Raw genomic sequence first — 12,658 nt, forward strand, 5'->3', positions numbered from 1 at the left:
TAATTTTACATACTTAAAGTCCTTAATTAAAAAAACACAAAACAGCAACAACTCAATTGCAAGTTAACAAATAGGACAAAATTCCTTGCCACAAATAGTTATTAAAAGCTAATAAATAGTTACAGAATATATTTTATACTGCTTTTTAAAATAATTTTTTGTTAAAAAATAATAGAAGACATAAAATAGAAGCTGTTATTTATGTTAACACTGGTGAACACCAGTGTTTGGGTTGCTATTTTAATGGCATTTATTCTGTACAGTGTATCTCTGTGGTCCAACATTCATTTCACGTCCCCATTCTTATTATTTAGAATTTCTTAAAGACGATGTCATTTCTTATTCAAAGATCATCCAGAAGCAAACATACAGTGCAGGAAGATAATCTTTATTACATTTTAACTAGAAACAGAACAGATAGCAAGTTCACGAGGTATTTTTGATTATTATTCTCTTAAAATCAGGCTTCAATAACAATAGTCAAAAGCGAGCCTTAACTGCACAGATATATTTTGGTCACTATTATAATCTTCAAGGGCACCAAAGCCAGCAGCGTAAACTAACATAAAAGTAATGACTGAAAAATTTAATGTGCCAAAGTGTAGATCACTGCATTAAACTCTATCCTTGTATTTTCTTAATCATCTTCTTCTACACAGAACAATAATTGTTACTCAGCAAAATATCAAACATGCACATAGCATGCCTACAAGAATACTCTCTCAACACTGTCAACACTAAGCCTTCCTTTCCCCCTGGAATTCAATGACTCATGGTTCCACTCCCTACATGTATTAGTGGTAATATGCAAAACTGATTTTGTTTTCAAGGTTAAATAGTAGATTGACTTTGCATTTGGTGACCAGCTGTGTACCCTAATTGTTTTATCAGTTATTTTTTCCACAAATTTAACTACATTTCATAAGCCCTGAGATATTCAATAACCTGCTAATGATTGTATACTTTTAATTTACACTTTACTCAATTTGAACCCCTCATAAGTACTTAAAATTATTTACAGATGATTGTAACTAAAGCAATGATGAAATTTACTACTTATGTATTAGACTGATAATAAGGCCTTTAACTAAGAGTTGCATATTTTATGCAGTTTTTTGCTTGCTAGGAGCCATTCTTAAAACTACATCAATAATTCTCTGTCAGTAATAAGTGTTTTTCATTTGCTTACTCCTACTTGGATAACCAGACTCACTTTTTTCCTCTCTTGTAAAACAAATTTTTTTTTCTCTTTCCTAGACATAAATGTCCAACTGACTAGGTACCAAAAGAAAGTTTGAACAGCATATTGATAACTATGATTAGCAGAGAAATAGCTCATAATAGACATTCAATAAATGATTCTTCCATCTGGAATGAATGAATTGTAAGGCAGCTGTTAGAGTCTTATACTTTCATCATATGCTGTATGATGCTAATTTTGTTTACCTAGGGAATTCAGGTTACCCAATTCAATTCGCCCTCAGATGTAAATCTAAGAATTTTAAATTTTAAGAAATGATTTAACTATTCTCAGAAAAGGTAAACAAGTTAATAATAACAGTTGCTACTAGGTGATGGAAAAAAAAAGTAAGGATGGGATTACTTTCCACTAAATCATATATACAACTGAGAAGGAGAAATAAAAAACTAAGCATTAACTGATTTTTATCATTTTCTCCACATTTATCCTTGCAGCATTTTTGTTCCTATATTTATCCCTGTTAACTTTTCTAGCTGAAAGAAAATTTAATTATCTGCATCGATTTCCCCATCTCCTTACGTACATATTGTTAGTGAAAAGCTGGTGTAAATTTGAGTGTATTTTCATGTCATGCCATAGTTCTATATTTGTTTTTTGCTAACATTAAGTTTTTCCTATTTAAATGATTCTGTATGGAAGATAAGAAAATCTGCCAATTTCCTATGAGACTGCTTGCTTGCACTATTCAGTTTTTGTTGATAGTTTTGAAGCATATTGCACACTTGTCATCTAGCATATGAATAAGTAACTGTTACTCTTTTTAGAAAGGATACACTGACAAATTCTTAGGTTAATGGCTTTGGCCAAGTATTTTTAGCCAGCTACAGGACAATAGCAATGGCAAAGACATTGACGATACAGTTCATGGTTCGGTTCTCCCATCTTACAGTGCAGGTTCCTGAAAATACACAACAAAAGGACTCAGAAACATCAAAACATCAAAATTATCAGGAATATATATACATTTTTCATAGGTTTTAATATCATATTTCCTGTAACCCATTAGCTCTTCCCATTTTCTATTTGTCTAATAGCAGACTTGCCACTAGGTATAAAGCAATTCTGTTGATCAAGTCTTGTGGGAATTTAAGTAGAGATAAATAAAGATTTCATAACAAGGACCACTATTTAACTTTGCTAGAAGTTGGATTTTGTTTGAGTCAGCTTAAAGTCTCTTAGGGCTTCCCAGGTGGTGCTAGTGGTAAAGAACCTGCCTGCCAGTGCAAGAGACATAAGAGATGTGGGTTCGATACCTGGGGCAGGAAGATCCCCTGGAGGAGGAAATGGCAACCCACTCTATATTCTTGCCTGGGAAATCCCATAGACAAAGGAACCTGGTAGGCTACAGTCATGGGGTCACAGTCAGACACAACTGAAGTGACTTAGCACACACACACAAAGTCTCTTACCATCAGATGTGGTGTCCCAAAAACATGAGCTGGCTGTGTGAAAGCCATATGGACTCCTCTGGACCACTGCGCAGGTCACTAAAAATAAAGATGCAGGGTGAGAACACTTAAAAGGAAAAGTAAGTGTTTGAGTTCAGAGCAGTAAATGCCATATAAATAAATAACAGAAAACAAAGCATTCAGTGAATCGATTGAAAAACGTAAGTCTCTCATTTTGCTGACTTATTACCGCAATTGAGACCCCACTGGATCCAGTCTGTTTGTTGCCCAGTGCTATAACCAATGGTAATTGTACCACAGGAAAAATGTGGGCCAAATCATGTGCCTTGTCCCACAGGCATAATTCAGACACAGAAACAAAGAAAATCAATATTATGTGTCACCTCACAATCCCACAGGTAAGGAAGCAAGGCACCACTGAAAAGACAGTAGGGCTGAGGCAGTTTCAGTGAAAATAACTGGTGCAAATGTAAAAGGTGATGCTACCAAGACAAGTAGATGGTTGGCAGAAGCCCAAACTGCTTTTGAGTAGCAAGAGATCTCCATCTTTCAGGTATTATCACAGCTTATTTGGGGATGAATAAGTCAAAAACCCTTCACACCCTATTAGTATCCAACTTGAGGGTCTATCATTCATTTACATTCTCTAAATGCAGAGAAAATCACAGAGATGAAAGTGAGTAAACTAATGAGGAAGGACACCAATACTTACCAATATACTTATAAGCTTTTCCCAACTTAACCAGATGTGCTAAGGATTGTTCCACTATGCTTGCAGTCCATTGGTTGATATTGTTCTGATTATAATCTTCACCTCCCAAGACCCCATCTATACACTAAAAGGGCAGAGGACAATTATACACATATCGCAGAAAAAGATTTATTCAAAATATAAAATATACTTATAACCAAATAAAACATTTTAGAAAATATGCATCTGGTAAATATTTATTATGCATTGTCTCTAACTGTTGGAGAATTTTCAAAGCATTTCTGCATGCATTATCTCACTCTGAGATATTACGGGCCATATAAAGATAAATGTGACATGGCCTCTACTGAAGAACTCAACAGCCTAGCAGAGAAGCTAATAAAAGAACTCTATCACACAAGGAAGACCAATCAAGGGTGATAAAGTTATGTTGTAAAATGATTATGAAAGGGGTGATTTTAAAAGGGTGATATCAATTAGTTAAAGAATGGCTTTGCAACAGCTGGGATTTGACCTAGGTTTCGGATGCTAGAAACAAAGGAGACCAATGAAAAAATATATTTCTCATGTACAAAATTATATTTTCTTTTTTTTTTTTCTTTTTTTCTTTTTTTTTTAATTTTTATTTTTCAGTGGGTTTTGTCATACATTGATATGAATCAGCCCAAAATTATATTTTCATCCATATTAGGTAACTGCTTAGCTATCAAAAAGCAAGCACACCTACCACTAAAAGTGAATCATCAACTAACACTACTTTTCAGGCGCTCTAGAAACAGACAGTTAAATATTTTCCCACAGTGTTTACTAGCATCCACTTCTGATACTTGATGAAGAGCACTGGTGTAGCATCACAGTCTTAGGTTTCAAGGTCACCTCTCCCACCCTTGTGTGACCTTTTGCAAGTGACTTAATCTCTTGAAACCCCTATTTTCCTAATCCTTAAAGTAGGGATAACAGCCTCATCTTAGCAAGTTGTTTTTGATGTAGTGAGGGAAGGAAAGTCATGTGCCCAGACACAGTGACTGCCACAGAGTAAACACGTAAGTAATGACAGACATTATTATTGTCATCATATCACTATTGCTGTTATTTTTCCAGTTTTATTGAGATATAATTGACACACAGCATTGTATAAGTTTAAGATATACCATGTGATGATCTGACATGTTATATTATGAAACAATCGCCACAATAAGGTTAGTTAACACATTCACTTCCTCATGTAGTTTGTGTGTGTGTATGTTGAGAACACTGAAGATCTACTTTAGCAACCTTTAGCACTGTTAACTATAGGCACCATAGTGTATATTAGATCCTCAGAACATAAGCATTTTTTAAAATTAATTATTATTTTTTCGGTGTTTTTGGTCTTCATTGCTGCCCCTGGGCTTTCTCTGGTTGCGCTGAGTGGGGGCTCCTCTCTAGCTGTGATGTGAGGGTTTCTTGTTGCAGTGGCTTCTCTTATTGGGGAGCACAGGCTCGAGTGCAGGCTCAGTAGTTGTGGCACCAGGGCTTAGTTGTCCCATGGCATATGGAATCTTCCCAGACCAGGGATCAAACCCGTGTCCCCTACATTGGCAGGCAGATTCCCAACCACTGGACCACCAGGGAAGTCCCTTATTCATCTTTTTTTTTTTCATTTATTTTTATTAGTTGGAGGCTAATTACTTTACAATATTGTAGTGGTTTTTGTCATACATGGACATGAATCAGCCATGGAGTTACATGTATTCCCCATCCCGATCCCCCCTCCCACCTCCCTCTCCACCCGACTCCTCTGGGTCTTCCCAGTGCACCAGGCCCGAGCACTTGTCTCATGCATCCCACCTGGGCTGGTGATCTGTTTCATCCTAGATAATATACATGTTTCGATGCTGTTCCTTATTCATCTTATAACTAGAAGTTTGTACCCTCTGACTGACATTTTCCCCACCCCGTGACAATTATCATTCTACTGCTTCTATGAGTTTGGGGTTTTTCAGATTCCACATATAAGTGAGATCATATAGTATTTGTCTTTCTCTTGACTTATTTGGCTGCTACTATTTTTAATTCAAGTGACAGAGCCAGGAGAGTAAAGCATTTATTCAGTTCATTCATAGAATCCAGCTTAATAAGACAGACACACAGGTGCAGAGCTTTCATTAACTACAACTGGACTATAGTACAGGCATTAATTGCTTTCCAAGTGGCTCAGTGGTAAAGAATCCGCCTGCCAATGCAGGAGATGTGGGTTCAATCCCTGGGTCAGGAAGATCTCTGGAGGAGGAGATGACAACCCACTCCAGTATTCTTGCCTGGAAAATCCCATGGACAGAGGAGCCTGGCAGGCTATGGTCCAAGGGGTAACAAAGAGCTGGCCACGACAGAGCACGCATGCGGAGACATTAATGGGCTTCCCTGGTGGCTCAGACAGTGAAGAGCATGCCTGCAAGAGGCATTCATTAATATGGAATCCTAAGCTGGATAGTATAATATCTTCACTAATCATGAAACGTAAAAAGAGAAATGAAATTTAGAGGAATTAAAAAAAAAAGAAATTTAGAAGGACTGAAGAAAGTAACATGGCTCAAATTATTCTCCCAGGATGTTCAATAACATGAATAGTTAGGAGAGTCAGTGGCCCAGCAATTTCATTTTGGCTTTACCATTCCCAAGCTGACAGTCTTTGGGAAGCCTCTGCCTCTCCCTAGACCACCATACCTTAATGAGAAACAAAAGCCCTTGTTCCCTTTCACATGATCTAATAGAACCACTTCAGTGGTTCGAAAGGTTCGAAACAACAGAAACATCCAGGGCCTGTGGCTGCCATTGTAAATAACCCTGCTAATTATTATTAATTAACATTTAGCCTCTTCATTACCATTAACCAGGAGACCTACTAGATAATGAGGTCCTTAACCTGCTCTGTATTCACAGGGCCAAACTCAGAAGTTGGGCTCTAGCAGGCACTCCATACATGATTGCTGCTGAAGTAATATTGGTGTTGATATACTCTCTGGACATCCTGAATCAAATGTACTTTAGATTAAGCTCCAAGTTAATTCCATTTGTAACCAACTTTTTCTACCAAAATGTGTTTGTGGCAAATTCTGTTACTGACAATGAGTAAAATATATGCGTATCACTGATGAGTGAGTGGCTCTAAGACTTTAGCAGGAAAAATATATTAGCAGAGGAGCTCAGAGCAAGGACTCTAAGAAAATAAGAAGACTGGCAAAAGATAAGAAAAACAAAAATGCCTACTGAAATTATAGTCATCTGGGAAGTGCTGAAATGTTTTCAGTAGCGCTCTCTCTCCCCACCCCACTCTCTATCCACCTTTCCTCCCTCCCACACCTCTCTCCATCAACTTTTTAATGCCTCAATAGCAAACAGAGTTGGCTCAGGGAGAGGAAAGAGAATAGAGTAGTAGCTAAATGCCACCTGTGGGAAACCTGAGATGTCTTTCAAGTCTCCTATTTCATATGAAAATTTCAAATGAAGCTTGTTTTCGACTCGGTAGTGTATCCATTTGTATCCGTTGTATCTGTTTGTTATCCCTATTTGAAAATGGTTATTTATATTACTTAACTCCTTCTTGCAAGTATAGAAGTAAAACTTATGCCCTAAAACACACTAGTGGCTGCTTCTAGAACCACCTGGCCACCACTAAGTATGTGTATCACATTTTAAGAAGCATGGTTCTTTTACCTGAATAAACTATTTAAGTAACCCATGCACCGGTGGGTTGAAAATCCAACAGAAGAGTTTACAATGAAAAGCGAAAATCCTTTCCTCCCTACTTCCCCCCCTCCATCCTTAGCCCCCTTCTGCAGAGCAAACACTTTTAGGGTACAACTGGTTTTTTAAATCTCTTAAGGGTCCCTTACATATCTCTAGATAATGTTTTTATTGTTATGACATGAAAATTTAGTTCCCTGTGACCACCTGCCACCTCCTGCCCCCCAACCATGTCCCCTCAATATAGTAAATTCACTATTTTTACTTCAGTATATTTACAACATTAGGAGCATGTTTCTTTTCTACTCTGGATGTTTCCTTCCACACAGAGGATTTTTCCTGATCACCCCATGGAGGGGGAGCGAGTTACCTGCTGGTGCTCCACCCTTCTCATCTGGGACAGCCAGTCTCCATATGCCTTGGACTTGAGTATTGGGTTTCTCCTTCCCTCTTCACCCAAACCAACGAAAGGCACCAGCCTGGTTAAGTGTTTCTCTCTGCTGACTCTAACTTTTCCCTGGATGCCTCTTCAGAGGTCTGAACTGAACCAGTACGCAGTCTGAAAAACAAGCTCCCATCTCTAATCTTCTCGTTGTTGTTCAGTCCCTCAGTCATGCCTCTTTTGAAACCCCATGGACTGTAGTCCACCAGGCTCTTCTGTCCATGGAATTTCCCAGGCAAGAATACTGGAGTGGGTTCCATTTCCTCCTCCAGGGGATCTTCCCAACCCAGGGATCACACCCACATCTCCTGAATTGGCAGGTGGATTCTTGACCACAGAGCCACCAGGGAAGCCCCAATCTTTAATCTAGTTTTTAACCAATAACAAAGGTGGTATTTGATTCTCCTTCTAGTCACTCTTTAGTCTTTTCATGTGGTTCATAATGTGTGTAAAGAAGCAGGTACCACTGAAAAGACTCCTCCAATACCTCAGCATCCTTTGCTTCATGTTCCATCCAGCAAGGACAGTCTTTCTTGACTTTCCACTTTGAAAAATGAGGCTGCTATCACTCCTGCCCTCCCATGATCCATGCTATCTTCCACCTCCCCAATGCCCTCATTTGTGCTTCTGCATTGTCAAAGGATGGAAAACTTTGCATTTTTTAAATCATGATTCCATTTTAAAAAATTAATTTTAAGGTGGTTTAGTATTTTTAACTCTATATTGAATTTGTTACAATATTGCTTCTATTTGGGGGGGGGGGGAATCAAACCCATGCCCCCTGCACTGGAAGGCAAAATCTTAACCACTGGACTGCTAGGCAAGTCCCTGCATTTTGTTTTAATAATGAAATATTCCTGGATACAAAGTTCTAACGTATGATTCTGAACTATTAAACATTTAGAATAATATTTGGCCCCATTGGAATAAAAGTTATTTTATTCAAAAGATAGAGAATCAGCTTTAGAAGACAGCAAGCCAATATTCTAGATCAACACTTAAATATCCCTTTCAGGGTAAGCCCTAAGATGCCTGACAGCATACAATATGACTGACAGCATGCAACATAACAAACACAGAAGCACCCCTATAAAGAATTAGTGAATGAACATTAAAAATCTTGTTTTAATACTCAGGCTTTTAACTTTGTACTGAAAGTGAAAACTCAGTTTTAAAAATTTCAACCAATGCATCAATCTTCAAGATAAACAAGATACGTAACTCACCTCTTTAACGATATTGTGGGCTTCATCAGCATTGAAGCCAACCTAAAGATGGAAAACAAAAGATAGAGTTGCTTGCAACACAGACTTCCTTCTCCTGGGAGCTACAACGCTATACAGAATGCCCTAGGCTGGCCTAGACAGGTATTAGTGACGGAACCACAGCGAAAAGGAGCATTAAGACTACTGAGGCTACTAATCCCACCTTGATCTTTAAAATCGCAAAATGCTATGCCACCTACCTCCCTGGAGATTTTTCACTTAATATATCTCAGGCAGAGCCTAGGCAACATTTTTTTTAAAGCGCTTTACTCATATGGGGCTTCCCAGGTGGTGCTAGTGGTAAAGAATCTGCCTGCCAACACAGCAGACGCAAGAGATGAGGGTTCCATCCCTGGATTGGGAAGATCCCCTGGAGGAGGAAATGGCATCCCACTCCAGTATTCTTGCCTGGAAAATTCCATGACCAGAGGAGTCTGGTGAGCTACAGCCCATAGGGTCGCAAAAGTGTCAGACATGACTGAGCACATGAGCACTCATATACACACTACTATATATAAAATAGATAATCAACAAGGACCTATTTATATAGCACAGAGAACTGAACTTAATATTCTATAATAACCTATATGGGACAAGAATCTGAAAAAGAATACATATATAAAAAAAACAAAAAAAAGAATAAATATATGTATAACTAAATCATTTTATTGTACACCTAAAACTAACATAACACTGTAAATCAACTTATACTCCAATATAAAATAAATTTGTTTACAAAGATATGGGCAGCACAAGAAAAAAAAAAAGTGCTTTCCTGGTGATTCTGATGAACACCCAGACTGCAGATCATTGGGTTGTAAAGCTCAGGAAACAGGAGATAGACATATGATGTGTTATCAGTACACAGGAAATAGTTGTGACTAAATAATAATGAGGGGGGCCATGAAAAATGAATGCTGGTAAGTTTGGATTTTGTCCTTAACTTATGTTGGCAATTTATGTGGCTTTCCTGAGTTAAAGTTTATGAAAATACTTGATCATTCCAAATTACTGTCACTTTATAACATATAAATAATATTTAGACTTTTAATCTATGCCCATAATACAACAGGTCTGGCAACTTCGTCTTTCTTGGGGAGTGGCCTGATACAATCTTGAGTTAAAAGCAACTATTAATGACTAATAAATGTCCTAGAGTTAAGAACTAGGTTATGTGATAAAATCACAAGCTAAACCAAAACATTTCAGGTAGTACATGACTTGTTTCCATGGAGACATTTTTAGGTGCTTTATGACATCAGCATGTTTGTAAATCCCACTATACAACAAAATAGTTCAAAGACCAAGTAAATTCTTAAAATAAGTATCTTGTTGAGTACAGATTTAAAATATTTTCAACTTATTTAATTGTACCAGATAATTCCCCAACAACATCCTAAATCATCAGAATAATCATGAAAACAGGTGTCACAATTGCCCCTATTAAAATAGTTTTACCTTCAAATAAGGTCCTTATCTATTTTCAAAAGTTGTCTACAAACTAAATGATGTCCATTTCCACTCAACTTGGAAGGTCACCAGGGAATCAGGTTGTACTGGATGGCCATAGTAACACAGGTAATTTTATTTCTTTTAAAATACAGGCATTTAGGGGGTACCACCACAGTACAGAACCCTCTCAGGAGTCAAGAGACTGGTGCTTTCCGGGGATATGCCTTGAGGATGAAATTGCTTATGCTTCAATTTCTAAAATAAGAAAACCACTAACCTTGAAGCGTGTATGCCACCTGCATCATAGAAGTAATGAGTTTAAATGTGATCTTAGCTTCTGCAAAAGCCCACACCCTAAAGATGAATGGTCCAGAACGCCCTTCCAGGGGTCTAGTAATACACCATTTTATGCTGCACCTCCACCATGTGCCTGCCTAATTTTATTTCACGGCACCATTCACCTGTGGCTACCACTGGACAGAAAATGTCTTTGTTCTGCCCTGTCACAGGTTATGCTGGGATCCAAGAGGCCTCATCCTCCTCCTGGTTAAAGTGAGGCCAGAGTTGTAGCTGTGTAGTCAGAGGTCTGGGTTCAAGTGGAGCGGCTGTCATTTCTGGCAGTTCTAACTTTGCCTTAGGCGCCATGAAAGTCACAGTCCCCTCCGTGGGTAACAGGAAGATGACAATTGACATCACGGGCTTCTGGTGAGGTTTTGGGAAGCCTGAGTCAATAAGCAAGGGCTCCTAATCCATAAAGTACCACCTTCCAAACCACCCCACCGAGAGTGCCCGGGAGGGCGAGCGGCTCTGCCACCAAGGCCTCGCTTGGCAGGGATGTGGCACCTGCTTTGGGGACACCAAAGGGCGGAGGAAGCAGCCAGGAAAACCGGTTCCCAAGGCCCGCCCTGTAGACGGGCGGCTCCCGCCACCCCACGCACCCCAAGTCAAGGCTTCCAACCTTCGGCCCCGACCCCACTGCCAGCCCCCAGCGCTCCCAGTCGCCCCTGCCATCTCAGCACACCCTCAAGGCCTCGGGGTCGGCGGCCGGGGGCCGGGGGCCGGGGAAGGGTGGGGCGGATCCCAGGCCCTGTGGAGAGGGCACGGAGGACGCTGCACCCCAACTCTCCTGGCTGCCGGGTGCCAGGAGACCACCCTGCCAAGACAAAGCGCCGAAACGAGCGGGGGCGGGGGTCGCTCGGGGGCGGCGGAGGGGCGGTACCTCATCGCAGGGGCGATGATACTCCTCCATGGTGGCGCCGAGTCTCCTGCGGGGCGGAGCTATGGGCGGGTCAAGCTCCGCGGCCGCGCACTGGCCTCGGGGAGGCCCCGCCCCCGTTTATGACCCGGGGGGCGTTCCCCACGCAGGCCCCGCCTTTGCGTCCTCGCAGTGGCACCACCTTCCTTTCCCCTCATCCCAGCCCCGCCGTCACCACTTTCCTGCAGGGCTCCTGCGACTGGGTGTCTCTCACCGTTGCCTCCAGCCTTTCTGGAAACCACAGTTTGCTCTTAAAGAGCTAGGATCTGTGCCAGTGAGGGTCAAGATAGGATGATCTAGTGTCAGTCTGTCTAGAATCCTCATTATTTAGGAGTGCCCACTGCAGTGATTATTTGCACATATTCGTACATCATCCAGCAAATAAATGTAGTGAATGCAATGGTGAATAAGCTGCTTTGATTTGTCTTCTTACTAGCTATGTCACTTGGAAAAATTAACCTCCCATAGCCTCAGTTTTCCCATATGATAACAAAATTATACTTATTTTATGACTGGTTGTGGCATCAAATAAGATGCTGCAGGTAGAGGCTCTCACACCCTTCCTCCTCCATGACTATGTAAAAAAAAAAAAAACAACTTTGATTTATAGGAGAGAAGGTACAAATATACTAAATTATAAATATTAGCAGAACAATGGTTACATTTGTTTTTAAATTGTGAAGCCTCAGATACTCCTAAGTAGTTTCTCATTTAAACCCATGACAACCCAACAGGTTTGGTTCTGTTACCATCATCCCATTTTTCGAGATGAAACTGCAGGGTAGAGAGTTTAATTTGCCCAAGGTCTCATATCCAGTGAGCAGTAGAAGGATTTAAACTTAGGAGGCTGATAGCAGCACCCAAGTTCTTAATCACTGTATTAGTTTACTCTTGTTGCTGTAACAAATTATCATAAATTTTGTGGCTTAAGGCAGCACGAAGTTCAGAAATCTAAAATGAGCCTGTAGAACTACATTCCCTTTGGAGGCTCAAGGGAGAATCCATTTCCTTGCCTTTCCAACTTCTAGAAGCTGCCTACCTTTCTATAGTAGTTGACATTCAATACATGTCAAATCTTTTGGGGACCATGCTTTGAAACCACTATAGCGCTATTAGCATCCAGGTTGCAAGAAACA

At 40.0% G+C, this 12,658-nt stretch overlaps 1 protein-coding gene across 1 annotated transcript; it reads right to left on the bottom strand.

Moving 5' to 3' along the window:
* Positions 1–367: 367 nt before the first annotated feature.
* Positions 368–11,557, bottom strand: DYNLT3 (dynein light chain Tctex-type 3). Its single transcript, XM_065916275.1, has 5 exons — positions 11,487–11,557; positions 8,777–8,818; positions 3,383–3,506; positions 2,671–2,748; positions 368–2,159 (listed from the first exon to the last, which is right to left on the bottom strand). The coding sequence occupies exons 1-5, from the start codon at positions 11,514–11,516 to the stop codon at positions 2,083–2,085; spliced, it is 351 nt and encodes a 116-aa protein (XP_065772347.1). The 5' UTR covers positions 11,517–11,557; the 3' UTR covers positions 368–2,082.
* Between the last annotated feature and the right edge of the window lie 1,101 nt (positions 11,558–12,658).

This window comes from Muntiacus reevesi, chromosome X (genome assembly GCF_963930625.1).
Source record: "Muntiacus reevesi chromosome X, mMunRee1.1, whole genome shotgun sequence".
NCBI classification, from domain to species: Eukaryota; Metazoa; Chordata; class Mammalia; order Artiodactyla; family Cervidae; genus Muntiacus; species Muntiacus reevesi.